General features: G+C 49.0%; 3 protein-coding genes and 1 long non-coding RNA gene across 7 annotated transcripts in view; 2 read left to right on the top strand and 2 right to left on the bottom strand.

The window, feature by feature from the left end:
• Positions 1-19,288, bottom strand: part of CNBD2 (cyclic nucleotide binding domain containing 2) — a gene marked incomplete at its 5' end in the record, with an annotated part of 62,866 nt that extends 43,578 nt beyond the window's left edge. The window contains 4 exons of the mRNA XM_084775679.1: positions 1,726-1,863; positions 7,346-7,399; positions 10,525-10,572; positions 18,992-19,288. Coding sequence (XP_084631805.1) covers positions 1,726-1,863; positions 7,346-7,399; positions 10,525-10,572; positions 18,992-19,288 — 537 coding nt within the window. The remainder of the gene's footprint in view (positions 1-1,725; positions 1,864-7,345; positions 7,400-10,524; positions 10,573-18,991) is intronic.
• Positions 1-24,645, top strand: part of LOC311594194 — a 522,815-nt gene that overhangs the window by 406,125 nt on the left and 92,045 nt on the right. The gene's annotated exons all lie outside the window — the stretch shown is intronic.
• Positions 19,179-19,975, top strand: SCAND1 (SCAN domain containing 1). The gene is made up of 2 exons (XM_084775741.1): positions 19,179-19,319; positions 19,426-19,975. The coding sequence occupies exon 2, from the start codon at positions 19,480-19,482 to the stop codon at positions 19,906-19,908; it is 429 nt and encodes a 142-aa protein (XP_084631867.1). The 5' UTR covers positions 19,179-19,319; positions 19,426-19,479; the 3' UTR covers positions 19,909-19,975.
• PHF20 (PHD finger protein 20) overlaps positions 21,625-24,645 on the bottom strand; it is a 97,345-nt gene continuing 94,324 nt past the window's right edge. For all 4 annotated transcript variants that reach the window (XM_084775665.1, XM_084775664.1, XM_084775661.1 and 1 more), the window contains one exon: positions 21,625-24,195. In XM_084775665.1, coding sequence (XP_084631791.1) covers positions 24,053-24,195 — 143 coding nt within the window. In that variant the 3' untranslated portion in view covers positions 21,625-24,052. The remainder of the gene's footprint in view (positions 24,196-24,645) is intronic.

Here is a 24,645-nt window from a genome sequence, read left to right on the forward strand (position 1 = left end):
AGCACAGCTGCTGCTCGACACAGTTCCCGCAGAGCTGAGCCGAATGCTGCAACTGCTGTCATTCTGTCTCTCGCTTTTGTGTTTTGGTCTCTGTGTGTTGCATTCTTGGGGACTTTCTGCATTATGACTCATTTCATGTCTTTTCCTGAGAAAATTATGTCTGGGTCTTTTTTTTAAGGAAAGTTCTAAACATAACTTTATCTGGCCCTATTTGGAAGGCTTCCTTGTGCCCTGGAGATTGTCAAACACAGATATGCGCTAATAAGCCCATTACTCCATCTTCTTGGGATATCTGCCCCAAGCAAACTCACACAGTATAACTGGTGCAAGCAACACAGAGACAACAGACAAACTGACGGGCCAGGAGGACAGGTTACAGATTCAAGGCCTCCCTTTCCAGTGTGCTTAGAGCTCTCTGACTGTGTAGTTTAAAGATAGGGGGGTGTCCCAGCACTCGGGAAGCAGAGGCAGGTGGATTGCTGTGAGTTTGAGGCCAGCCTAATCTACAAGGGGAGTTCTAGGACAGCGACAGCTAGGGCTGTTACACAGAGAAAACTCTGTCTTGAAAAACCAAAATAATTAATTAATTAATTAATTTAAAAAATAGGGGGTTGTACGGGTACAGGGTACCTGAACCTGGCGTGGGGCGGAGACACACTGAGTACCCATGAAGACATCTTTGGGGAACTGAAACCAGCTTACAGAGTGATGACTGCAGTAGCTGAAACGAGAACGTCCCCATAGGCTCGTATATTCGAGCACCTGGCCCCCAATAGGTGCAACTGTTTGGGAAGGATTAGAAGGTGTGGCCTTGTCGGAAGAGGTGTGTCACTGGGAGGGGGCTTTGAGATTTCAAAAAGCCCGGATGTTTCCATGGCTCTGTCTCTACAGCCTACTTGTGAATCACATATGAGCTCTCAGCTGTTGCTCCAGCACCATGGCTGCCATGATGGCCGTGTGGTCAAACCTAAGCCTCAGATTCTTCTGTAAATTGCCTTGTATCTTATCCCAGTGACACAAACAAGGCAACCACTATTTCTATGACAAAAAAGGGCTCATGATTTACTGTTGATATAGTTTAAGCTATGAGCTTCTTTGTCTGGAGAACGGGTTCATCAGAGTGAACAGGGCCCTGAAAATGGCCCCCTTCCTGTTAGCGAAGGCAGGAAAGAAAACAGTGCGTGTCCACAGCTTAAAACACTCAGGAGAATCCTGGTTCTGCTGTGTCCCCGATTCCTCCGTGCTCTTGTGACTACAGTTGGAAAGCTTACCACGCCTCCCTCACCCCTAGTGTTTCATCCCACCTGGAGCGACATGTGTGAGCAGAACACAACTGGCCTCTACTTCTTTGAGGAGGAGGAGGAGGAGCAGCAAACTGAGGAAGGAGAATCTGGGCAGGAGCTCCCCCTTTTTCCAGCACTTTCTGTTCTGCCCCTAAACCCAGAGCAGCGGACCCTGCTACTGTCCTGCCCCAGAGGCCTGCCTTTGCCAGCACTGCCACACAGAAGGCGATGAAAGGCTGTCTATCTCAGGGTTCAGTCTTGGGCAGCCCACTTGCTTGATGATGTCACCTCTACCCAAGGCAAGGCTGGGAAGAACAAGGCTATGACTGGGTTCCACACATCTGCTTTCCCTTGTCTTCTCCCACAGCTGGCGTTGAGCGAGGGCTGGGAGATGTGGTGCACCCAGTACATCCCGGCAGCCCGGCTTAACGGGGCCACTCACATCCCAGAAGGAGAAGATGGGATGCCTCTTGTTAATAGGCTCGATGATCTGATACTCCCGGAATCCCTTGAGGCCTTGGCGGAACATCTTACACACTCGAATCATCCGGATGATGTCCAAGGTGAGTCGGTACAGCCCCTGCGGCAACGGTAAACCAGGTCAGTGGAAGCCTCTCGCCCGGAACAGAATGAGCTGGGACTGTAGTGATGTGTTGGAGCAGTGGTGGCACAGGCGGAAGGTATGCTTTGGGAGGATGGTTGGGGTGCAAAGGTTTGGGGTGCTGGGTTTTAGGGTGCTGGAGGTTGAACCTAGGGCCTTAACCATGCTAGACATGAGCTCTACCACTTACCCACAACTCCACTCTCGCAGGAAATTTGAAAACCAGTTGAAATTGTGTTGGAAGCTTTAAAACTGGCCTGGGTTGCGGGTAGACGCCACCAGGAGCCAACTGTTAAACATTTGCCAGCACACTAACTGAATATACAGAACTATAACTGCAAATACAGAACACAAGTAACTCTGTATGAGTGTGTCTGTGTGTGTGTGTGCATGTGTGTGTGTGTGTGTGTATGTGTGTGGTGGGACAGAAGTGAGTCAGCTGGATCTGAAGGAAAAATAGTTACAAAGATCCAACACTGCTAGTTTTAGTTTTGAACTTGAAGGAAAAATTCACAAGGGAAGAAATGGGTCTAGAAGCAGAGGTGGAGAAGACAATGAATTCTCCAGAGCCTTGCAAAAGGAAAGCCAGCCTTCTTGTCTTGTTTGTTTGTTGGTGTGGTGCTTATCTGCCTGTTTACTTACTGATTACATTTACAGCCTTGCATTGGCAAGGTAAGGACTCAACCATTGACCTATATTCCCAACTTCTGACACCATGATTTTAGCCCAAGACCACGTCTACTATACCGAAGGCTAACACTTCTGCATTATTTTAAGCCATTACATTGTAGTGATTTGGGGCCATCAACATAGCTGGCTCAGTGAGTAAAGGCACTTGATGACAAACCCAAAGACTTGAATTTGACATCTGGGACCTAAGGATGAAAGGAGAGAACCAACTCACACAAATTGTCTTCTGCAATCCTCAAGAGCAACAAGGCATGTGCACGTGCACACACACACACACACACACACACACACACACACACACACACTCACTCACACACACAGGAGCATAGACACACAAATACATAAATATACAATTCATAAGTAAAAGCAACTTAAAATTAAATTGTGGTGGTGGTGGGGGGGGGAGGGGTGTTATACCAACAGTAGAAAGCTAGTATCTAATCTAAGATGAGCCGCCTGTTATTTCCCTGGGAACGTGAAATTGGACTAAGGACAAATAGGCCATCCATCCCAAACTGAATTGTGGGAGTTGGGCAAACATCTTCTACTAGGCCAGCAAATATGTAGGAAGGACGGTAGGGGGGCAGTCCAGAACACAGAACAATCTAAAAGTCACTCTTTACATCCATGGTGGCAAACTACAAAGGGCCTGGAGAGACATTCAGAGGGTAAGTACTTACTACACAAGCACGAGGCTCAGTCTCCAAGCAGACATATAAAAAAGCTGGTATGACATGCTGGTAATACCAGTGCTGAGGAGGGGTGGGTAGGCAGATCCTGGGTTTCACTGGCCAGCCAACATGGCATCCTCCAAGCCAGTGAGAGACCCCACAAAAAATAAAATAAAAAACAAAAACCCAAAGTAGAAGTGCTTTAGGAACAATACTTTAGGTTCACCTCCGACCTCTGCATAAACACACACACACACAAGTGTACCCACTCCAATACACGTTTTTAAAAAAAGAATGCATTTCATACCACGTGCTGTGGTGCATACCTTTAATCCCAGCACTCAGGAGGCAAATGCAGGCAATCTCTGTGAGTTCGAGGCCAGCCTGGTCTACAAAGTGAGCCCAGGACAGCCAAGGGTACACAGAGAGACCCTGTCTCAAAGAACAAACGAATGAATGAATGAATGAGCAGCACTTCCTGCTTTTGCAGAGTACCTGGGTTTGGTTCCCAGCATCCACAGGGTGGATTCTCACCTGTAACTTTAGTTCCTGGGATCCCACGCCCTCTTGTGGCCTCTGTGTGTTTCTACACATACATGGTACATGTATACTAATACAGGCTTACACATATACCCAAAAATACAAGAGCAGTTATGGTTAAAAAAAAAGGAATAAACATTATAAAAATAAGAAAAAAGCCAGGCGTGGTGGCGCACGCCTTTAATCCCAGCACTTGGGAGGCAGAGGCAGGCGGATCGCTGTGAGTTCGAGGCCAGCCTGGTCTACAAAGTGAGTCCAGGACAGCAAGGCTACACAGAGAGACTCTGTCTCGAAAAACCAAAACAAAAAATAAGAAAAAAGCAGAAAGAGGCAAGAAACAAGAAAAATAAACGTCAGGTGAGAGATACAAAATAGGAAAGAGGAGCTGGAGAGATGGCTCAATGGTTAAGAGCACTGTCTGCTCTTCCAGAGGTCCTGAGTTCAATTCCCAGCAACCACATGGTGGCTCACAATCATCTGTAATGACATCTGGTGCCCTCTTTTGGTGGTAGCATACATGAAGGCAGAACACTGCATATGTAATAAGTAAATCTTTAAAATTAGAAAAAAAAAATCTTAAAAAAAAAACAAAAAACAAGCTGGGTGTGGTGGTGCACGCCTTTAATCCCAGCACTCAGGAGGCAGAGGCAGGCGGATTGCTGTGAGTTCAAGGCCAGCCTGGTCTACAAAAGCAAGTCTAGGACAGCCAAAGCTACACAGAGAAACCCTGTCTCGGAGGGGGAAAAAAATAGGAGAGAGGGAAAGAAATAATAAACATGAAACTTATGCAAATCATAAACAACGAAAAACTCAAAATGCTTGGAACATTTTAAAATGATATCAAAGACCAAAGCGAAGACGCAGTAGTACATCAATGAGGTAAGTGGAGGAGACAGGATTAAAATAGCCTTGCTGCCAACAAAAGATAGGCCTTCAAAACACATGCAGAGGAGCTAGAAATGAGTCACAGAGCTTGACAGGAGCCTGGGATGTTGCATGCTTGTAGACAGCCTTCCTCAAACATACAAGGTTCTGGGTCCCACTCCCAGATCTGCAAAAGAAAACCATGAAAGGCAGCCAAGAGATACTGTTGCCAGGAGTGTGGGCGTGGGGACAGAAGGGAGATGTAAGGATGTGGATCCTTTGATCTTATTTTATTTTATTTTTTTTTTACTTTATTTACTTTTATTTATTTATTTTTTTGTGGTATTTGGGATGAAGCCAAGTGCTCATTAAGGGAGTCAGTCAGCCAAGTGCTTGCCCACAACCACAGAGACTTGAGCTTGATCTGCCCACAGAAGAAGCCAGCTGTGACACATGACAGCAGCTACAGCAGTCCTAGGCAGAGATAGGTGGATTCTTTTTTTCTTTCTTTCTTTCTTTTCTTTTTTTTTTTTTTTTGGTTTTTCGAGACAGGGTTTCTCTGTGTAGCCTTGGCTGTCCTGGACTCACTTTGTAGACCAGGCTGGCCTCGAACTCACAGCGATCCGCCTGCCTCTGCCTCCCGAGTGCTGGGGTTAAAGGCGTGCGCCACCACGCCCGGCAATAGGTGGATTCTTGAGGTTTGCTGGTCAGTCAGCCGAGCCTAGCCACATAGTGAGCTCCAGGCCAGCGAGAGACCCTGTCTCAAGAAACAAGAGAGTGAGCTCAGTGATTAAGAACACTGACTACTCTTTCAGAGAACCTGGGTTCGTTTCCTGTAAAGCACCCACACGATGGCTGACTACTATAAATCCAGCTCCAGGAGATCTTCTGGCCTTCTTCTGGCCTCTGCACAATACATAGAGACACATTCAGACAAAACACTCCTACGCATAAAATAAAAAATAAATCTTAAAAACAAGAACAAGATGGACGGCTCCTGAGGAATGACACTCAACTTTAATCTTGGGTCTCCATACACATGCACACTCGTGCGCGCACACACACACACACCCGCACGCACGCAGGCACGCACACACACACCCGCATACACATACACACACATGCATACACGCATACACACACATACACACACACATAGCATACATACACACACACATACACACACACACACGCATACACACACACATACACACACACATACACACATACACCCATACACACACACACATACACACACATACACACACTCATACACACATATACACACACGCATACACACACATACACACACACATAGCATACATACACACACATACACACACACACACGCATACACACACACATACACACACACATACACACATACACCCATACACACACACACATACACACACATACACACACTCATACACACATATACACACACTCATACACACACATACACACACACACACACAGATGGACAGATGGTTCAGTAGTTAGCTCTTCTCTAGCATCTAGGTTCTATACCCAGCACCCATGGCTGTAGAGAGAATCTCTTGTGTACTGTATGAAAGTATCACCTGCCAATCAAAAGCTGGTGGCCTGTTAGCAGAGGCAGGAAATAGGAGGTGGGAGTTCCGGCAGAGAGAGATGAACTCTGGGATAGAGGCAGAGGGGCGTTTGCTCCGGACTCTAAGGAAGAAGCTGAGGAATGGTAGTCAGCCATGTAGCACACTTAGGATAGACTAAACGAGTAATATGTTGCAAGGCAGCCAGGGAACAAGCCAGAGCTTAGGCCCAGGCACTTATTCATAAATAATACAGTCTCAGGGTCATTATTTTGAGACCTGGGGCAGAGGTGGAAAAGCCTGCTGTTACACACATGCTAATTCAGAACCATCTGTAACTGCAGTTCCAAGTGATCTAATGACCTCTTCTGCACTCAGAAGCCAGAGGCAGGAGGATTGCTGTGAGTCCGAGGCCAGCCTGGTCTACAAAGCGAGTCCGGGACAGCCAAGGCAACACAGAGAGAGAAAAACCCTGTCTCAAAAAAAAAAAAAAATGAACAAACAAACAAAAAATCAGGCAGCCTTACAGATGCTCAATAGTTAAGGACAAGCATGAAGCCCTGTCCGTTCCCAACACCAAATAAACTGGTCACAGCGGAACGTGCATGGAATCTGAGTGCTCTGGAAGTGGAGGCAGGAGAATCTGGAGTTCAAGGGCATCCTTGGCAGACTGAGATAGAAGAGACCCCGTCTCAAAAAACAGCATAGCCGGAAGCATGGTGGCACAGTGCCTGTAAATCGGGAAGCAGAGTTCAAGGCCATCCTGGCTGGCATAGTGAGTTCCAGGCTAGCCAGGACCTAAAAAAACCAACCAGCCAACCCATGTTAATAATACAAGTTAACACATACCCAGAAAAACCGCAAGTCTTGAAAATCTTGAACATTGCTGATGAAGATGTCAAAAGATGGACCCACTGTGCAAAACGTTACGATTGATTCTCACAAAGTTAAATACAGAATCACTATCTGACCCAGCAGTTCTACTCCTGGGTACATATTTAAATCAACTGAAAACAGAAATTCAAACACTAACATCATAGCAATTTTATCCACAATAGCCAAAGGGTAGAAGCAACCAATATGTTCATGACATTGTGAACCAATTATTAAAACGCAACCACTTACTAGTTTTTTCATTTCTTCCCAAGTCTTCACTTTTGTCAGTCTTGTTACCTTAACCTGCAAAATTCGAGAGAATGGAATATTTGTAAGTATATGGATATATATTTCTAAGTACACATATGAATGGGGAGTGTGGTAGTCTGAATAGGAATTGTCCCCGTAGACTCATGTGTTTGAATGCTTAGCACGATCAGGAGGTGTGGCCTTGTTGGAGTGGGTGTGGCCTTATTAAAGGAAGTATGTCACTAGAGGGTGGGCTCTGAGGCCTCAAAAACTCAAACCAGTTCACTTCCTGCCGCCTGTGCAGACAAAGACCCTTTGGCGGCGTCTCCAGCACACTTCCTACCACGACAGTAGTGGGCTAACCCTGTGAAACCGGGAGGCAGCCCCAGTGAAGACTTGTCCTGGTCGTGCCTCTTCACAGCGATAAAGCCCTCAGACAGGGAGTCAGTGTTTAATGGGTGAAGTTTGCTTTGGATTAGAAAAAGAAGGAAGCTTGGGGGAAGGACGGACCACAGCCCAATGCCCCGTAATGTGAGGGAACGGAATGCCACAGGATGGACCACAGCCAATGCCCCGTCGTAATGTGAGGGAACGGAATGCCACAGGAGTTACCCCGTAATCCCAGTGCTCAGAGGGTGAGGGCGGTAGGGTCAGGAGTGCAAGGTCATTCTTGACTACAAAACAAGTTTGAGGCTAGCCTGGGAAACTTAGGACTGTTTCTAAAAATAACCATAATCAAAAGAGTCTATTAGTACTCGGATACAAGAGAATCTCAAGCTTCCAACCAGCCTAAGCTACAAGGAAGAACCTATCTCAAAAAATAAGCAGTGTAAGCCTGGCCTGGTGGTGCACGCCTTTAATCCCGGTACCCAAGAAGTAGAGGCAGGCGGATCTCTGTGAGTTCGAGGCCAGCCTGGTCTACAGAGTGAGTCCAGGACAGCCAGGGCTCCACAGAGAAACCCTGTCTCAAAAACCAAAACCAAACCAAACCAAAAGCCAGGGCCAGAAATGGTGACACATGCCTAGAAGCCAGGAGGCCGAGGCACAATGACGGTGAGTTCAAGACCAGCCTGGCAAGTTCGAGGCTAGCTTGGGTAAATGGCTCAGATGGTAATATTTATTTTATGTATTATCTTACTACAGTTAAAAAAAAAAACTGCATTAAAGCCAGGCATGGTGGCACACACCTGTAATCCCAGCACTCAGGAGGCAGAGGCAGGCTATTTGCTGTGAGTTTGAAGCCAGCCTGGTCTATAAAGCGAGCCCAGGACAGACAAGATAGCACAGAGAAACCCTGTCTGGAAACAAACAAACAAACAAAAGAAAACAGAAAGAAAGAAATTAAAGGTAAGGTAAGCCCACAATGTGAGATTCCACTAGACACTTACTAGCATGACTTGGTTTTTTAATCCCTGGAGGGCGGTTAAGTCAGAAATCCATCTGCCTCTGTTAGGATTAAAGGCGAGTGCCACTGTCCTGAGCTTTAGTAATACTTATGGAAGCTTGACAGCACCAAGTGGCAGGCAAGACCCATTCGATCCTGGGTCCTGGGCCCTGGTCCCACACCGCCTAGGGGGTCTACCCTCTGAACTTTAGCTTTCTCATTTAGGAAGCAAAGGAGCTGTCCTGGGTTCTACAAATTAAAACACATTTATAATGTTTATCTCCACTGTCAACTTTTTTGTTGTTGTTGTTTTTTCGAGACAGGGTTTCTCTGTGTAGCCTTGGCTGTCCTGGATTCACTTTGTAGACCAGGCTGGCCTCCAACTCACAGCGATCCGCCTGCCTCTGCCTCCCGAGTGCTGGGATTAAAGGCATGCGCCACCACGTTCGGTGTGCTTCCTCATTTCTTTATGGCCAGGAAGCAGAAAAAGAAGAAAACAGGAAGAACCCTGGGCAATACACAGTGCCCTGGTCCTCTAGGTGGTTTTTAATAGGAGCAATCAAGTTGACAGTGAAGCTGGGCGTGGTGGCGTACACTTTTAATCCCAGCACTCGGGGGGGGGGGGGGGGGGGGCAGAGGCAGGCAGATTGCTGTGAGTTCAAGGACAGCCTGGTCTATAAAGCGAGTCCAGGACAGCCAAGGCTACACAGAGAAACCCTGTCTACTGAGGAAGCCCATCCCACCCCGCTGTATCTCTGCTTCCCTGATGTTCTGCTCAAGGACATGAATTTAGGTCCTCTGCTCTTAACTGCTGAGTCATCTCTCCAGCCCCTCAAGCTAACTTTCCTATCCTGCCCAGAACCACCTGTCCAGGACATAGGTCACCCATAGTGGGCGAGGCCCTTCTGCAAAAATGAAAACCATCAGGACAGTCCCTCACAGACATGCCCACTGACCAACCTGAGGAGACACTCAATTGAGGCTTCTTTTTCAGATAACTGTAGGCTGTGTCGAGATGACAGTGCTAACAAGGACACTAAGCCAAACACCAGGAAAGCTCTGGAAAAGACAGAGAGTTCTGCACAAACTCTCCTTTCACAGCAGCGAAATGGGATCCATGCTTGTTTTTCATCAATATTTATGGCAGGGTCACTGAGATTTGGGGCTTGTGTTGAAAGCTCAGAAATGATGATTTAGGGCTGGAGAAATGGCTCAGAGGTTAAGAGCACTGACTACTTTCCCAGACATTTTGGTTCAATTCCCAGCAATCACATGGTGGCTCACAACTATTTGTAATGTGATCTGATGCCCTCTTCTGGCGTGCAGATGTACATGCAAATAGAGCATTCATATATATAAACGCCTTTAATCCCAGCTCTCTAGGAGGCAGAAGCAGGTGGATCGCTGCGAATTCGCGGCCAGCCTGGTCTACAAAGCGAATCCAGGACAGCCAAGGCTACACAGAGAAACCTTGTCTTAAAAACCAAAAGAAAAGAAAAGATAGATAGTTAGTTAGATCTGGGGCCAGGTGTGGTGGTGCACTCCTTTAATCCCAGCACTCTGGAGGCAGAGGCAGGGGGATTGCTGTGAGTTCGAGGCCAGCCTGGTCTACAAAGCGAATCAAGGACAGCCAGGGCTACACAGAGAGACCCTGTCTTGAAAAAAAAGAAAGAAAGGAAGGAAGATTTAAGAGTCCTTCCTAAGAACAATCTAAATCTAATCATAATCAGAAGGCTAATACAATAATAACATTCAAATAGCATTCAAAAATATCTCTTTTCAGGGAACCACTTACTAGGTGTTTGATGGCTTTCCAACTTTCCACATTTTGGAGCTTCCCAGGCTGAAAAATCAAGAAAAATAGGATTATATATATTTGTTTTTATATAATATATAATATTTAATCTGGAGCCTCTGGATGGATTCAAGAATACATATAAGCTGGGCGTGGTGGCACATGCTTTTAATCCCAGCTCTTGGGAGGCAGAGGCAGGCGGATCGCTGTGAGTTCGAGGCCAGCCTGGTCTACAAAGTGAGTCCAGGACAGCCAAAGCTACACAGAGAAACCCTGTCTCGAAAAACCAAAAAAAGAAAAAAAGAATACATATAAATTATCAGAAATTATATGAAATATATGCACATTTTCTAGGAAGAGACAATTTTCCAGACTCTATGCTGGCTAAATCATAAAGGCTTTTAAAAGTGAATTTAATATTTCTTAATTCAATTTCTAATCCATCGCCTTTCTGACATTCCATGATTCAGAGGATCGCTAAGGTGCCTCCTCCCATCTATAGCAGGCTATGGTTCCACTATGGATGCAAACGATGGAGCAGAGATTTAAGTCCTATGATTCCCAGACTTCCCTTCCCAAGAGGAAAAAGGTCTAAGTTCTAAACATGGAACTTTGTACTCTCTGACTTATTCTTGCCAACTTTCTTTTTCTTTTTTTAAAGTCTTTTTAAAGATTTATTTATTATTTACACAGTATTCTGCCCACACGTGTGCCTGCCCACCACAAGAAGGCACTAGATCTCGTTACAGGTGGTTGTGAGCCACCATGTGGTTGCTGGGAATTGAACTCGGGACCTTTGGAAGACCAGATAGTGCTCTTAACCTCTGAGCCATCTCTCCAGCCCTCTTGCCAACTTTCTAACTTCACTTTTCAGCCTTTGTCCAGATCCTACCCACTTACCCACCCAGGCAGCAATTTTTAAGTTTTGGTTTCATTCACCATATGACTTTGTACAGGCAATGCCTTCAATGTTTTATTATATATTTAGCCTTTGATAATTTCTCTTTTTTCCATTTAGTAATTTAGTCTCTTTACAGCCTGATCCCAGCCCCCTCACTTGTTCCTACCAGTCCCGCCCTCACACCCCTCCCCCCAAGTCCCGCCCTCACACCCCCTCCCCAGTCCCGCCCTCACACCCCCTCCCCCCAGTCCCGCCCTCACATCCCCTCCCCCAGTCCCGCCCTCACACCCCCTCCCCCCAAGTCCCGCCCTCACACCCCCTCCCCCAGTCCCGCCCTCACACCCCCTCCCCCCAGTCCCGCCCTCACATCCCCTCCCCCAGTCCCGCCCTCACACCCCCTCCCCCCAGTCCCGCCCTCACACCCCCTCCCCCCAGTCCCGCCCTCACACCCCCTCCCCCCAGTCCCGCCCTCACATCCCCTCCCCCCAGTCCCGCCCTCACATCCCCTCCCCCAGTCCCGCCCTCACATCCCCTCCCCCCAGTCCCGCCCTCACACCCCCCTCTCCCCCCAGTCCCGCCCTCACATCCCCTCCCCCCAGTCCCGCCCTCACACCCCCTCCCCCCAGTCCCGCCCTCACATCCCCTCCCCCCAGTCCCGCCCTCACACCCCCTCCCCCAGTCCCGCCTCACACCCCCTCCCCCAGTCCCGCCCTCACACCCCCTCCCCCCAGTCCCGCCCTCACACCCCCTCCCCCAGTCCCGCCCTCACACCCCCTCCCCCCAGTCCCGCCCTCACATCCCCTCCCCCCAGTCCCGCCCTCACATCCCCTCCCCCCCAGTCCCGCCCTCACACCCCCTCCCCCCAGTCCCGCCCTCACATCCCCTCCCCCCAGTCCCGCCCTCACATCCCCTCCCCCAGTCCCGCCCTCACATCCCCTCCCCCCAGTCCCGCCCTCACATCCCCTCCCCCCAGTCCCGCCCTCACACCCCCTCCCCCCAGTCCCGCCCTCACACCCCCTCCCCCCAGTCCCGCCCTCACACCCCCTCCCCCCAGTCCCGCCCTCACATCCCCCTCCCCCCAGTCCCGCCCTCACATCCCCTCCCCCCAGTCCCGCCCTCACACCCCCTCCCCCCAGTCCCGCCCTCACATCCCCTCCCCCCAGTCCCGCCCTCACATCCCCTCCCCCCAGTCCCGCCCTCACACCCCCTCCCCCAGTCCCGCCCTCACACCCCCTCCCCCAGTCCCGCCCTCACATCCCCTCCCCCAGTCCCGCCCTCACACCCCCTCCCCCCAGTCCCGCCCTCACACCCCCTCCCCCCAGTCCCGCCCTCACATCCCCTCCCCCCAGTCCCGCCCTCACATCCCCTCCCCCCAGTCCCGCCCTCACATCCTCTCCCCCCCAGTCCCGCCCTCACACCCCCTCCCCCCAGTCCCGCCCTCACATCCCCTCCCCCCAGTCCCGCCCTCACTCCCCCTCCCCCCAGTCCCGCCCTCACACCCCCTCCCCCCAGTCCCGCCCTCACACCCCCTCCCCCCAGTCCCGCCCTCACATCCCCTCCCCCCAGTCCCGCCCTCACTCCCCCTCCCCCCAGTCCCGCCCTCACACCCCCTCCCCCCAGTCCCGCCCTCACACCCCCTCCCCCCAGTCCCGCCCTCACACCCCCTCCCCCCAGTCCCGCCCTCACACCCCTCCCCCCAGTCCCGCCCTCACACCCCTCCCCCCAGTCCTGCCCTCACACCCCCTCCCCCCAGTCCCGCCCTCACACCCCCTCCCCCCCAGTCCCGCCCTCACACTCCCTCCCCCCAGTCCCGCCCTCACACCCCCTCCCCCCAGTCTTTGATAATTTCACACATGTATACACTGTATGTTGATGACATCACCTTATTCCTGCCAGTAACTCCTTCCAGATCCACCTCCAACTTTGTCTTTCTTTAAAGTGTGTGTGTGTGTGTGTGTGTGTGTGTGTGTGTGTGTGCTCATTTGTTCACAAACATTGAGTACGGTGCTGGCAGCAGCCAAAGAAATTGGATACCTTAGAACTGACATTACAGGCGGTCATGAGCTACCCTACATGGGTGCTGAAAACTGAAAGCAGTATGTGTTTTTTGCAGGGTTTCACCATATAGCTCTGGGTGGTCTAGAACTTGCCATGTAGAGCAGGCTAGTCTCAAACCCACAGAGATCCACCTGCCTCTCTCAAGTCCTGGGATAAAGGACTATGCCACTAAACCAGTCACAGGATGCACTCTTTTTTGTTTGTTTGTTTGTTTATTTGAGATTCTCTGTGTAGCCTTTGCTGTCCTGGAACTTGCTCTGTGGACTAGGCTAACCTTGAACTCACAGAGATCCACCTGCCCCTGCCTCCCGAGTGCTGGGAATAAAGGCGTCCGCTACCACATCCCCCTTAGCCAGCCATCTCTCTGGTCCCAGGAAACGTGGTTTTCGTCCCCAGTGAGCCCACCCAAGGCTCCCCTTCCTTGTGGCACCATGTTGGGCCGCTTTGGTACTGACCAAGGCCTGTTACCATAGGGAATGAGACGCTGTTTACACAGAGTACTCTCAGTGAGCCAGGCAGAAGAAAATCTGAAACCCTAACTAGGTCTAGCAAACTCAGGACCCCTATCTTTCCACTTCTGAAGAGAGAAGAGGAAAACAACTTAAGCCAATCTATTTCAGAGACTAGGGAGTGGTGGAGACGAGAGGCCAGCTGGGACAGACTCTTGCATGAGGGAGTAATATCTAATCCACTGGGGACTGACAGGGACACAGATTTTGAGTGGCCAGCAAGAAAAAGCCTCCAGCCCAGATTGGCATATAAAGTCTTCCAAGTCAGCAACAACAACAACAAAACAAAAACCAACCAACCAAACAAACAAACAAAACAAACAAACAAAAAACACTGGAGTCCTTGTGGTGACTTTCAAGGTCATCTTTCGTACCTTTAAGGGAGACATCTCCAAGGGGGCAAAATTACCATAAGGAATTATTTCTGATGGTTGTTACCTGGCTGTTACATAAACCTTGCACAGTACTCAAAGGGACAGCAAGAATGACCCGAAACCTATCATATGGGGCCTAAACTGACTGGTGGTGTGTCATTTTGACACTGGAGTCTTCAGGGAGGAAGGAGCTTCCATTGAGGAAGTGCCTCCATGAGATCCAGCTCTAAGGTATTTTCTCAACTAGTGATCAACAGGGGGCCCAAGCCATGGTGGATGGTGACCTCCCTGGGCTGGTGGTCCTGGGCTCTTTAAGAAAGCAGGCTGGGACCAGAGGGATAATTCAGAGGTTAAGAGCACTGTCTGTTCTTCCAAAGGTCCTAAGTTCAATTCCTAGGAACCACATGGTGGCTCCCAACCATCTATCATGAGATCTGGTTCCCTCTTCTGGTGTGCATGTGTACATGCAGGCAGAACACTGTATAAATACATAAATCTTAAAAAAAAAAAAAAAAAAAAAAAGCAAGCAAGCAAGCAGGCTGAGCAGGCCATGGGGAGCAAGCCAGTAAGCAGCACCCCTCCATGGCCTCTGCATCAGCTCCTGCCTCTAGGTTCCTGCCCTGACTTCCTTTGGTAATTAACAGCAATGTGAAAGTGTAAGCTGAATAAACCCTTTCTTCCCTAACTTGCTTTTTGGTCATGGTGTTTTGTCGCAGCTATAGAAACCTAACTAAGACAGGATCTCTGTCCCTCTCTGGGGTTTAATTTCCTTTCTAGAAAATGGAGATACAAAACTTATTTGTAGCTGGGCGTGGTGGTGCACACATCTTTAATCCCAGCACTCGGGAGGCAAAGGCAAGCAGATCTCCGTGAGTTCGAGGCCAGCCTGGACTACAGAGTGAGGTCCAGGCCAACCAAGGCTACACAGAGAAACCCTGTTTTGAAAGAACAAAACAAAAAAACATAAAAAAACCAAAAAACTTTATTTGTGAGTAAGCTGTCAAACAGAATAAATATACCATCTGCCAGAGGTTCAGAGATTATACTTTTTGTTTTTCAGGGTTTCTTTGTGTAACCTTGGCTGTGCTGGAATCACTGTGTAGACAAGCTGGCCTCAAACTCACAGAGATCTCCCTGCCTCTGCCTCCCAAGTGCTGGGACTAAAGGTGTGTGCCACAACCGACAAGCAGAGAGATCACACTTTTGCTGATACGACCTCTGAATTTTCACAGAAATTTCCATAAAATTACTTCTGTTAAGTCTCAAACCCTGGGACAAGTGGCTGAGATACCTATTTAACAAATCACAGTGAACCTGGCTACCAGGTTCTCCCAGCATCCCTCAGTCCCCTTCCTGTTACAGGGTCCTCCCGGCTTGCACACACTACCAGGTTTTATATTTAATAACTAAGATAATGTTGGATAGAAGGTACCAGGCAGCAGATATATGTTATACAGTTTATTAAATGAGCATGGGCGGAGAGGGAAAAGGGGGAAGGGGTACCTCAAAGAGAAAGTAAGGGGGGGGGTAGAGTAGAGAGAGAGGGTAGAGAGTTTCTTTGAGAGTTTGAGAGTAAGCCATGTGGAGGTTTGTCCTTTTATATGGCCCTGGGCAGGGCCACGCCCCATGGCAGGCAGGCAGTGACATCACAGGTAGGCAGACTGAAGCAGAATCCTAACATTCCTACCTTTTCCTATACTTACAAAAATGAGAAATGTTGGATTGGTTTTTATATAAGGCAAGTTAAAGTATATAAATGTAGGTAATGGAGGGAAAGAGATAGGAAAAAAAGCAATAGCAACAAAATGTCCAAATTATATAGCGAAGGGTAAGGAAAAGTTCTGCCCTGAAAGTTCAAGGTGGAGGGCAGGCTATGTCAGCCATGCCCTCCAGCAGATAGAGACCGAGGGGTGCTGGGAGAACCTGGGCTGTTTGTCCCAGGACTGGAGCACACCATTTCAGGCTTTTGTAAATGGATAAGGGGTGAAATTAATTATCTTAACTACTTCCTGCTGACAGTAGGGCGGCAATAGGGGGTTTTAAAGGCTGAAATTGGCCAGGTTCCGGAAGAACAGGCTGTTGCATTTGTTGCCCAGGGTCTGAGAACATCTGCAGCTGGGAAGGGCAATGCAGTTTCCTCTAGGAGGAACAATGCAGGTCCAGCTGGCACTTGTGGGTAGCTGCTTTGACGATGTCTCAGGTATAGGAAGTCTGACAGGATACTGGAATACAAAGTAGGTTAGGGAGAAAATTCCCTTTAGGTGTGCATTTGAAACTCTTGGAAGAGCAAAGAGAAAAGGCTTGAGACAATTCTGACAATTTGTGAAAATTATGGGAGAGCAAAGAAAAGGTCTAGATATAGGGAGCTTCTTTACAGACCACCAATTTTAAATTTTAATAATTAAGATATTGATAGATAGAAGGTACCAAGCAACAGATATTATGCTATACAGAGTTTATTAAATGAGCATGGGGTAGGGAGGGAAAAGGGGAAGAGGTATCCCAGAGAGAAAGTAAGAGGGAGGGGGTAGAGAGAGGGTAGAATACTAACACTGGGTACCCTGAACTTCACAACCCACTGTCTGGGCTGCCCTCCCCACCAGAGGCTCTTCCCAATATAATCCAGCCATTTTGGTTACCTGCCTCTTTTATGTTTTGGGTTTCCTGGCTGCTGCATGCAGCTCCCCTCTCTCTTTCCCTCCTCTCCTCACATGGCTCAGGGTCCCCTCTCCCAGATGTCTCTGCCTTTGGTTATGCTTTTGTTTTTTGGTTGTTTTTTCTTTCTTTTTTTTTTAAAAAAAATGTATTTATTTATTATTAATACAGAAGGGGCACCTGATCTCATTATAGATGGTTATGAATCACCATGTGTTGCTGGGAATTGAACTCAGGACCTTTGGAAGAGCACAGTGTCCTTAACCTCTGAGCCGCTTTGTAGACCAGGCTGGCCTCGAACTCACATCGATCCACCTGCCTCTGCCTAATTAAAAGCGAGCGCCACCACGCCAGGCCCTCTGAAAACCCTTTTTAAAGCCTTGTCTTTCCCAGAGCTTTATTTACTCCTGACAACAGTAAGTACTATTTACAATTGGGAGTGGTAAAGCAAAGAAACCCTGTAAAGAAAATGCTAGCAGATGGCCTGACTCCAACACTCTAGACAGTGGCAGTTCAACAAACCATACTACAAATTGTACGTGTAATTGAAAATTTCATGGCAGCTGTATTTTAAAAGTAAAAAGACACAGGTAAAATTTAATAATATAGTTTATTTGACCGCATATATACAAAACAACAAACACTAATGTGCAATAAATATAAAATCTTTTTTCTTTTCCTACACACATGCACGTGCACTCTACATTATATTACATCTCAATACCCAGATATTTACATTTCTTTTGTTTTTGTTTGTTTGTTTTTCAAGACAGGGTTTCTCTGTGTAACAGCTCTGGCTGTCCCGGAACTCACTCTTTAGTCCACGCTGGCCTTGAAATCACAGGGAGCCACCTGCTTCTGCCGCCCAAGTGCTGAGATTAAAGGCCACCGCAGCCACCACCACCCGGCCCAGGTATTTACATTTCAAAAGTTCAGTAAACACTAAGCCGGGGCGTGGTGGTGCACACCTTTAATCCCAGCACTCGGGAGGCAGAGGCAGGTGGATGGATCGCTGTGAGTTCGAGGCCAGCCTGGTCTACAGAGCGAGTCCAGGACAGCCAAGGATAACACAGAGAGACCCTGTCTTGAAAAACCAAAAAAAAAAAAAAAAAAAAAAAAAAAAAGTCCAGTAAACACATGTAGCTAATGGCCACCATATGGGACACCCTTAATTACAGTCCACTTATTAATCTTGTAGAAAGGCTGTACCACAGACCCACTTTCTTTTGGTTTTCGAGGGCAAGCAAAAATAATGACAAAGAACCCCTGAGCATTTTTTTGGGGGGGGGGTACCACAAACGTCTTAAGAACCTTGCTCAGCTGGGGTTTGTGGGGGTGTGGGTGGGGCGGCGCGAGCCTTTAATCCCAGCACTTGGATCGCTGTGAGTTCAAGGCCACCCTGGTCTACAAAGTTAGTCCAGGACAGTCAAGGCTACACAGAGAAACTCTGTCTCGAAAAACAAAACAGAACAAAATCTTGCCCCAATATTGTGTTATCCTCAAAATAAAGCAATAAGGCGAATTCTATTGCACATAAGCAGGCACCTGTATGTGTACTTAGAATCCCAGCTCACCCTGTAGGCCAGGGCTGGCCTCTAGATCTAGGATAACAGGCTTGAGGGGTCTTTCTTTCTTTTTTAATATTTATATTTATTTCTTTATTTATTACGTACACAGTGTTCTGCTTGCATGTTCACCTGCACACCAGAAGAGGACACCAGATCTTACTCTAAGAAGGTTGTGAGGCACCATGTGGCTGCTGGGAATTAAACTCAGAACGTTTGGGAAAGCGGACAGTGCTCTTAACCTCCGAGCCATCTCTCCAGCCGGGAGAGGGAGCCCCTGCCCCGCTTGTCCCAACCGCGTCATCCGACAAGCCCCTGGCCAGCCATCACCCCGGTTTACACGGGCCTGCCGGCACTACCCCCTGGGAGAGAGAGGCAGCATCTGCCCCAGCAGGCGCAGGTCACCTTCGCTTGGGGCGCCGCCTCACTCTCCGTAACCTCCTTGGCTTCCTCCTCTTCCTCCGTCTCTTCCGACTCCAGTTTGGAACCCGAATCCGACTCCGTCTCCCTGGGCATCTCCATCTTTTCCGCCTCTCGCTTCTGCTGCACCTCCTCGTACTCGCTACTCAGACTCTGCAAAGAGACGAGGTCTGCAGACCAACGGCGCTTCCCGAGGTCAAACCTCACGTGACTGCTGGAGGGCGTGGCTTCCGGGCTCTCCACACTCGTCCCGCTCTCGGGGAAGTCCCCGTAGTCGTCCATTTCCGGCCGCCGCGGAGCTCCGCCGGTGGAGGTAAGCGAGACTCGCCCGCGCCCTCCCGCCGAGCCCTCGTCCCGCCGGGGCCGCGCGCGCTCTGCTCTTCAGCCCGGTCTCTCTCCCCGCTCCCTCCCCCGCGCAGACGCAGAGCCAACCGGTTGTTACGGGACAAAGGGTGACGCGCTGAGCCGTAGTCATGGCGTCGCCCGAGCCCAGCCTGGCCGCCCGCAGCCCAGCGGCTCCGCCCGAGACGCAGGAAGGAGCGGGCGACTGTGCGGACCCGCAGCCCGACTCCGTGAGCTCCTCGGCCCCGGAGCTTCCCCGTGCGCCCGCAGCTCTGGACGCCGCCCCGCAGGCTGATGCCGCCCCGCGGCCCGGCCCTTCCCGGCCCGGCCCCGAGACCTTTCGCCAGCGCTTCCGGCAGTTCCGTTACCAGGACGCGGCGGGTCCCCGAGAAGCCTTCCGGCAGCTGCGGGAGCTGTCCCGCCAGTGGCTGCGGCCCGACATCCGCACCAAGGAGCAGATCGTGGAGATGTTGGTCCAGGAGCAGCTGCAGGCCATCCTGCCCGAGGCGGCTCGGGCTCGGCGGCTCCGGCGCCGCGCGGACGTGCGCATCACTGGCTGAACGGCGGAGCCGGGGGCTCCCTGGACTGATCCCCAACCCCGAGTTAATGAAAAGTTGAATTTGGACAGCTCCTGTGTCTGGTGTGTCTTTCGTTCCTCCTGTTTGTCCGGCTTATTTTCCGTACTTGTTTCCCACCTTTCCTGGGATTCTGGGAGCCTGTTAGAGTAAGGGCTTTCATTTGCTGTTCCCGGACCAGCTCGGGGCTGTGCCCTTAGGCGTGAAATTTCTCTTCTCACCTTGTTGCCTAGATCTGAGCCGCATCGGCAGGTTCCCCCCCTCCCCCCCGAACCTGGGTTTTGTTTTGCCAAGTTGACTCATACTGTCTAGTACCGGAGCAAATTGAGCTTCATTAAATGCTTATTTCAAAAGTAAAAAAAATAAAAATAAATGCTTATTTCAGCCTGGTGTGGTGAAGCACGCCTTCAACCCCACCACTTGGGAGGCAAAGGCAGGAGCATCTCTGTGAGTTCAAGGTCAGTCTGGTCTATAAAGCGAGTTTAGGACAGCCCGGGCGGTTACACAGAAAAACCCGGTCTCAGAAAACTTAAACAAAAACACCTCATTTAGTAGTTGTGCACTCAGAAGGCTGAGGCGGGAGGATCTCTACGTTTGAGAGTTTGAACCTCTCCCCCCCAAAAAAATTTTTTTAAAAAAATCAAGTAACATAACTGATGTTACCAAGAAAATCTCTACATGAACGCTTTCGCTTCACTTTGGTAGCTTAATCAGTTAATTGGAATCAAAACACTGAATATACAGTGTCCAGTGACTTGACAAGTCTCCCTGTTGTGGCTCAGGGTCTACCAGCGCCCAGTGTTTACGGTGGTCATTGAGAAATGTTTTGCCTAAAACTCAATATAGGGTTTGTGACCATTTAAAGTTAAAAACATCCTGGTGGCAGAGTACCTCGGCCTATTCCTCTCCTTTGTTATGTTAGCTTACTCAACATTCCTGGGCGTGCCGAGGGGGTCTCTGGTTTTAGCCCCTCACCTCTACCAATGTTGCAAGGAATGCAGACGACCAGTTTTCCCTTGAGGATTCTGCTGAGGTGGAGGTGTGTTGGGGGCTGGGTTGGGTCTGATGAGCGCCGTGGGTGAATCTCCGTGTGGGGAAAGCAGGGCTACCTCAGCACACGAGCCAGGCTCGGGTAGAAGCTGGCATGGGCCTTTTGCATTTGATGATTTGAAAGCATTTTGTATGTTTTCATGGAATTTCTTGGTAGAGTTTGTCTCTGTCTTCCTGTAGGAGATTTTCAGAGTAGGCATGCTTTAAAAGATAATGATTCTATAGTACACACACGTGATCATCCTTTGAAGACCATGGTGGTCTTAAAATCAGAGATCCACCTGCCTGGCTGCTTCCTGAGTGCTGGGATTAAAGACATGCGCCACTACTGCCTGACTGTAATACATATTTTAAAAGCAGTGTAAAGCATTTTACTGTTTCTGGGTTATAATGGTACACTCAGGAAACTAAGACAGGATGACAGCAAGTTTGAGGCCCAACTTTGGGTTGCATGACAAGCTCAAGGCCAGCCTGGACTACATTGCAAGACTGTCTAAAAAACAACCAGGTGTGGTGGCATAGGCCTTTAATACGAGCACTTGAGTCAGAGGCAGGGAGTGTTTGTGAGTTCTAGGCCAGTCAGGGCTATATAGTGAGACCGTGCCTCCAAACCATTTCTATTTTCTACTTCAGTAATATGTGACTGACACCTAGGAACAAGGACCTGTTTTATTTTTTCCAGATACAGAGGTTTGCGTGTTTTGCAAATATTGCTTGAGAGCAACACTCCTTATGTACAGTGCCTTCTGTCTAATAGCAGGTAAACAGATACAGATGCACAGTGCAGTGTTGGCTCAGCCAGGGTCCACCCTACATACGTAAGAATGGCTGATAAAACCAGAACTGTCTTGTCAGGGTGACTTCTATAGGTGGAAAGTTTCGTTTTGTTTTTTAACAGACAGAACTTAGGTAGTGCACATCTTTCTAAATGGTATCAGCATTGCTTGCAAATAACAGATTCCAGTGCTCCAACTTAGGGGTGAATTCACTTTGACCCAGGACCTGGGAGTGGAGCCCCTCAACATGGCTTTAAGTTAGGGAGGAACTGAGGTTATCAGAACATGGGGAGTTTGCTTTGCTTCCCCCAAAACAAAAGATTAAATCCTTCACAAAAACCTAAATGATCAACCCAGTAACGACCACATGACAAAATTCAGATCGTTCTTTTGTTTCCATCTTTGAAGAGGACACAAAATTAATTGCCTTCCACAGTACAGCCTCCCCAGATGGGATGCTCAAGAGTAGGTACAGAAAAGGAAACCTAACTTCAAGGCCTTTATTACATTTGTGTGGGTGTTTGTCACAAGACAATCTGACAGTGTCAATTCTCTGTTCTGTGGGTCCTGGGGATTGAACTCAGGTCAGCAGGCTTGGTGGCCAACACCTCTACCAACTAAGCCATCTTGATGCCCCCAAATCAGAATCTAATATAACAATCATTATACATCACACAGATGTAGCTATAGATAATTATCTTGTGTCTTCCCCTTTCAGACAACCATCATACGAATCTCAGAATGCAGCTATTTGATAAATTATCCAGAACACCAAAGTCATATAGACATGGAGCATTTCTCCCCACAGCAGGACTATCAGTGTCAACAGTGGGAAGGGGCTGTGCTGGCCTAGTTGTGTGTCACCCACTCCCTAAGCTATGCCAGGCCAGCTAGCGCCCTCCTCGGGTCAGATGGTGAACAAATCACTAGACAGGGCACTCAGTCCCTGAAACTTCTCTGTACACAAACCTGAATTTATGGCCACAGTGACCTGTTGAGCCTGAAGCATAACCATTCTCAAGGCAGCTAGACTTGCTGCTGTTGCTACTAACATTGGCTCCTTGATGTTTACATAGTAAATAATTGCAGCCTAGAACTTTAGAGATTCCAAAACTGAATATGAAGTGGTGGGTGTTGATGGATAATGTACTTTGATGCTTGCCTTTAGTGGTGCAAAAACTGGTGATGGAGATGAAAGTCCTCAAAGCACGGAACCTTTGAAACTTTGCCTAGTAAGGTAAAACCAAACAATATAGCAATGACACATGGAACCAGATCCTGCGAAAAAACACAAATCTCTCTCCAAAGGTACAAACAAGTTGTACCTGGACCTCAAGCAGCATAATCACCTTCATCTCACAAAGACACACGGACAGGAAGTCTAAGTATTAAAGTGTACCGGCCACTGCTATGCTAGCCTCCAGGGAGGAAAAGAGCGGCACGCAGAATCTCAAGTTTGCTGATGACAACATAAAATAAGGTAATTCCCATGTTATTTGTAACAAGTCCTTACAGTAAAAGAGTTCAAAAAGTTTGGGAAACTTTTTTCCTTAACTTTAAATAGAACCGGAAAGCTGTTGAAATTAATAAGTGGGTAGAAAATGTTGTCCTTTGGTTCCAGACTCTGTCTGCTTCCTTCTGGAATATTCCTTACATCAAGATTCCAGTTCTTCCTTCAGCAGTTTCGGCGTGAGAGCCATAGCCACAGCCCAGCCAACTCTGGGGTAGCAACAAAACCTGTCCCCAGTACCGTGAAACCATGCTGAGCAAGTGATGCCGCGAGGATGCCTTGGGGCCCCTGCTCCTTCCCACACAGCACCGCAGTGACGTCCCAACGCTCCAGTGAAGCTGAAAGACGGATGGGTGCCTGCTGCCCACACACCACACCAGGCAGAGAAACCAGAGGGGTTGGCACATGCCTCAACCTGACCAGTCAATTAAACACGCTGCAAGTTGAATTTATAACTTTGCAACTAGATTTGTTTTGTTTTTTGGCTCTCATTTCACTTCTCATCCGTGGCACGATTCCAAGTGAACATGTGCAAAGACTCAAAAGCTTCGTTCAACGATGTGCACAGACGGGGATTCTAAGACTGTGCTGCCTTCGTGGTTGGCTTCCAGATTGAGTGCCCCCAGCAGCCAAAATGGTCTCTTTGTCCCGATGTCCATCACACTCCTGGCTAAATCCCTGAAGTCAGTCAGTGTCACGTGCATTCAGCATGCTAAGTTTATTTACTTAAATACGCGAAGCTCCCCTGGCAGACATGCCAGGATCGTGCTCCAAATGTCTTGGGTGCCCGATTTCATGTGGAGCAGCAGAGGGCAATCTGCTGCACCTTGCCCAGGTCCGTCAGCAGCTGCTTGATGCAATGCTTGAGCTGTGGAAGCCTGGCCAGCGGCTCTGGGGGCTCCAGTTCCCCAGTGTAGTCCAGCCAGCTCTCCAGCACTGCAGAGAGAAGAGAGGGTGCAGTGAGTCCTCACGACTTGACTTACGACGACGTTAACCATTTCAACCCAGGCTGCCTCGATGCTAGCGCCCCACAAAGCACTGCTCTAATACCAAGGTTTGCATGTGAACCACCCCATAGGCTTATGCTGAAAGCTTGGCCACTAGGGGTGTGCCTTTGACAGTTATGCCTAGATCATGTCCTCTCTGAGCCCTGTCTGCATGTACTCCCAGCACCATGACAAGACGACATAACCATGGAGTGGGTATGAGACTAGGAGCACTCAGGCACACTTCCCCTCAGCTGTTTTGTCAGGTATCTGGTTACAGCAGTGACAACATAAATGCGTCACAACCTTGCGGTCCAGTTAGTGACAGAATGATTGATGTCTGTCCTCTCCAATACAATGGCCACCAGCCAGATGAGACACAGCTGCTGAGCTCTGAGGG

The sequence above is a fragment of the Acomys minous genome (assembly GCF_964271855.1).
Source record: "Acomys minous genome assembly, chromosome: 3".
NCBI classification, from domain to species: domain Eukaryota; kingdom Metazoa; phylum Chordata; class Mammalia; order Rodentia; family Muridae; genus Acomys; species Acomys minous.

Coding starts and splice junctions, on each gene's coding strand:
- SCAND1 (XM_084775741.1), top strand. CDS start 19,480: ATGGCGTCGCCCGAGCCCAGCCTGGCCGCCCGCAGCCCAGCGGCTCCG.